This window comes from Fukomys damarensis, unplaced genomic scaffold (assembly GCF_012274545.1).
Source record: "Fukomys damarensis isolate Sample0158 unplaced genomic scaffold, DMR_v1.0_HiC HiC_scaffold_9, whole genome shotgun sequence".
Lineage (NCBI taxonomy): Eukaryota > Metazoa > Chordata > Mammalia > Rodentia > Bathyergidae > Fukomys > Fukomys damarensis.
In genome coordinates, this window is record NW_022900921.1 from 5,319,201 (window position 1) to 5,323,318 (window position 4,118).

A 4,118-nucleotide genomic window follows, 5' to 3' on the forward strand; every position below is an offset into this window, starting at 1 on the left:
TAAACTTGAGAATCTTTTTTTTTTTTTTTTTTGGTACCAGGGATTGAACTTGGATCCTTGTGCTTGCAAGGCAGGCACCGGAACCACTAAGCTAAATCCTCAGCCCTAACTTGAGAGTCTTTAAAAACACATTTGTGAGCTGGGGATTCAGCCCAGTGGTTCCGCCGCCTACCTTGCAAGTGCAAGGACCCGAGTTCGATCCCCGGTACCAAAAAAAAAACACATTTGCAAGCTGGATGTGGTGGCGCATGCTTATAATCCCAGAATGTGAGAGGCTGAGGCAGGAAGATTACTGAGTTCTAGGCCAGCCTGGGCCTACATAGTGAGTTCAAGACCAGCCTGAACTACATAGTGAGACCCTGTCTTAAAAAAACAAAAATGAATATATTTTTGGCACTAACCTTTCATTTACTCTTAACAAGAATGAGAATCTCAGATATATGAAAATGAATTCAACTTCTAAAATTATAGTGCTTTTTAAAAACTAAAATTGTGCCAGACATGGTGGTACATGTCTGTAACCCAGCATTTTGGAGGCTGAGGCACGAGGATCACAAGTTCAAGGCCAATCTGGGCTACACAGTAAGTTCAAGGTCAGCCTGGACTATACAGCAAGACCCTGTCTCAAAAACAAACAAAAAACCCCCAACAATAAAAAGCTGACATTTTATTAGTAAGTGCAGCAGGGAGGCCTGTGGACACTACTGCCCAGCAAGTATTATACCCTAAAACAAGTGAAGGTGACAGCAACTGAGGAAAAAGAAAATACAAAAGGATTCATTTTCTTCCTACCGGGAAATAATATGCCAAAGAATGCAGAGGAAGTGCAGGGTAGGAGCAAGACGACCACCGGACAAGCTGCTTTCTCCTCAGGTCCCCACAGGAAAACCACACGTGCCCCATCAGCTGCTTGCCCTGGACAGGACCGCCCCAGGGGCTGGGGCTTCCTCTAATTGTGTGAGGTTGGTGCCTGTCACTGCTTCTAAGGAGAAGACTCCAAATTGGCTGCCAGTAAGACCGGCTCACTTCACTGTGACACGGCTGGGGCGGAGCAGCATGGCAGCCCCAGAGGGCTGACCCCACGGCCTGGCACACGGAGCCGCGCTGGTGAAGGCGGCATCACTGGTTAAGAGCACCGGCGACAGCAGCTGTGGCCGGGAAATGCGCGGGCCTTTAAGGTCACACACAACCCTGCACGTCCTGAAGGGGTCTCCTGTCCTGACAGCCTTCTCACAGGTGTGATATTAGGTGCGTAAGTCTTCAGAGACGCTAGCTGGATGAGACACATTCAAATGAAATATGTGCCCAACAAGGATGCCACACATTAGTTTGTTTTATTGCATGACGTTTGCATAAGAAAAGTATTATTGAAAACCGTAAGGCATCATGCAATCACAGAGAAGCTAATTATTAACTGTACACTTAGGATAGGGGGACATACAATCTAAAATTTAAATACTAGTTCCAAAATACATAAAAAATTGAACATGATGAGCTTTTAAATATGGTTTATATTTCTAGTTTCACGCTGTTAAAAAGTGCTTCGAACATACTGTTGGCAAGTTGCTCTCTGTAAATGGTGCTGGGGTGATGTCGGATTATAAACTGTAAAAACTATCTGTATGGAATTAGAAACTAACATTGCCATATTCCAACTTACTTGAATCAGTATTCAATTCTCACTCAAATTAAGTTGATGTAATATTAATAGTCTAAAAATATCTATTTTAAAACCAACAGAAGTCTGTTGAATTCAAGTTAGTGTGCTGAGCAGTCCACCTGGAGCAGGCCCGGGCCAGCCTTAGTCGATGTACTGCGCCATCCAGCGGAAGCCTTCTCCGTAGCCTTGTCTCTTCAGCACGCTGCACATGAAGACTTCTAGAGGGCGGGCGTTCAGCTCTTTCAGTGACACACTGCCCTGGAAGAGAAGGGAGGCTTTTCTCAGACCTTTATGAAGCAGAAGGCCTCGGGCAGCGGGCGTGGTGTGTATTTCCTCCTCGTAAACTGGAGCCCAATTTGGACAATTCAGAGATTTTTTTTTTTTTGAGACAGGGTTCATTATGTAGTTCAGGCTGGTTCTGAACTGGGTACCCCAGGCTGGCCTCAAACCTGCAGCAATCCCTCTGCCACAGCCTCCAATTGAGGGATTTAGCAAGACACTGTCTCAAAATTAAAAAAAGTTGGGGCTGCAGTATTTCCCTACCTTGAAAGAACAGAGCTAAACAACAACATTCTGCTTAGAAACGCCGTTCTTCCACTGCTTATGTGGGATTCTCAGTACTAATATTCTCCCCACTTTTTAAATCATAGTATAAATGAACACAAAATAAGGCGATTGGGAGGCTGGGGATGTAGCTCAGGTGCAGAGCACATGCTCAGCATATGTGAAGGTCCAGGTTCAATGCGCAGCCTCAAAAACAAAACCACCATCTTACAGCCTAATATGAAGTTTATGTTCAGTGGGCCGGAGATGTAGCTCACTGGATCCGCCACCTGCCTCGCAAGTGCAAGGTCGCGAGTTTGATCCCCGGTACCCAAAATCAATCCATCAATCAATCAATAACTAGTTTATGTTCAGAAAAAAGTAACACTCCCACATCCAAGTTTCTATCTGCCTTATCTCTGGTGAACTCGGCTGTAACACAAAACCGATAAGCTTAAATGATCACCTACGTTACTTCCTGGCCTCTTTTCGAGACAGAGACTCACTTGCAGCCAGGCTGGCCTGGAACTGCTGATGATGGTCCTGTCTCAGCTCCTGAGTGTTAAGAGCAGGCGTGTGCCATGCCTAGCTACTTTCATTTTGTGTTTTTAGTGGGCTGGGGATTGAACCCAGGACCTCTTTCAGTGAGGTGCATTCCCAGCCACAGTAGCTAATTCTGAAAATTTATGATACTCAAAATTCTGAAAACTTAACTGGGCCCTGACATTTTTGTTAGCACTAGGAAAGGGTTTCATTCATTGGTGGAAGGAAATGAACACATTTAAGACTGAAGCCAGGTGCACTGGGGCACGCCTGTCATCCCAGTTAGAGCCCAGCTTAGGCAACTTAGATCCTCCCTCAAAAATTAATTAATTAGGGCCGGGGATTTGGCCCAGTGGTTCCGCCACCTGCCTCACAGGTGCAAGGACCCAAGTTCAATCCCTGGTACTAAACAAACAAACAAAAAACCCCCAACAAATTAACTAATTAAATTTTTTTAAAAAGCTGGAATGTAGCTCAGGGCAAAGGTGCTGAGTTCAAACCTCAGTACTGCATACATAAATACATTAAAAAAAACAAAGATTCAAATGTCTAAGTGTTAGGTCTTCTTAGCTTTGCTTTTTATATTGTTTATTTTGTGGTACCAAGGACTGAACCTAGGCCTCTGTACTGAGCTACATCCCCAGCCCTTTTCCAATTTTTGAGACAGGGTCTCACTAAATCCTTCATGCTGGGCTCCAACTAGTGATTCCCGGGTTCAGTCTCCCATGCTGGGGTCACAGGCGTGTGCCACTGTGCTTAGAGTAACCGATGTCTCAATGACCTTATCTGCTATTCCATCCTCTGTCACTTCTGAGCCTGTGTGTGTGTGGTATTGGAGAATGACCCAAGGCCTTTGCACTAGGTTGTATCACTACCCCTTTTTCTTAATTTTTCCTTTTTGATGGTGGAGCGTTCACATTAAGCTACATCCCCAACCCTTTTTTGTTTTTTACTTTGTGACAGGGTCTTGCTAAGACCTAAATGTTAAGCTTGACTTCAGCCTCTCAGCCCTGGAATTGCAAGTGAGTATCAATAAGCCTGGCTAAATGAGTTTTTAGAAACTTTCTTTCACTTACTGTAAAGACTAAATGATAGTTTTTTTAGGGAGAAAGAAGCTTGTATAATTGGACAAGCTCATTTAACAATAACTTAAGCATGGAGCTCCAGAGGCGCAATTGGTTAGCGCATGGTACTTGTATAACAATAACTTAAGCTGGGCCTGGTGGCTCATGGCTGTAATCGCAGCACTCAGGAGCCAGAGGCAGGATCGCTGTGAGTTCAGGGCCAGTCTGACCTAGAGACCCTGCCTCAAAAAAAAAAAAAGTATTTTAAGAAGACCTTTATACTGCAGAATTAGTATTCACTTGTCAAT

General features: G+C 44.5%; 1 protein-coding gene across 1 annotated transcript in view; it reads right to left on the reverse strand.

Annotated features, from left to right (window-relative positions):
- Positions 1 to 1,514: 1,514 nt before the first annotated feature.
- Positions 1,515 to 4,118, reverse strand: part of Sar1b (secretion associated Ras related GTPase 1B) — a 13,513-nt gene continuing 10,909 nt past the window's right edge. The window contains exon 6 of the mRNA XM_010639707.2: positions 1,515 to 1,918. Within this exon, the coding sequence (XP_010638009.1) occupies positions 1,802 to 1,918 (117 nt within the window). The 3' untranslated portion in view covers positions 1,515 to 1,801. The remainder of the gene's footprint in view (positions 1,919 to 4,118) is intronic.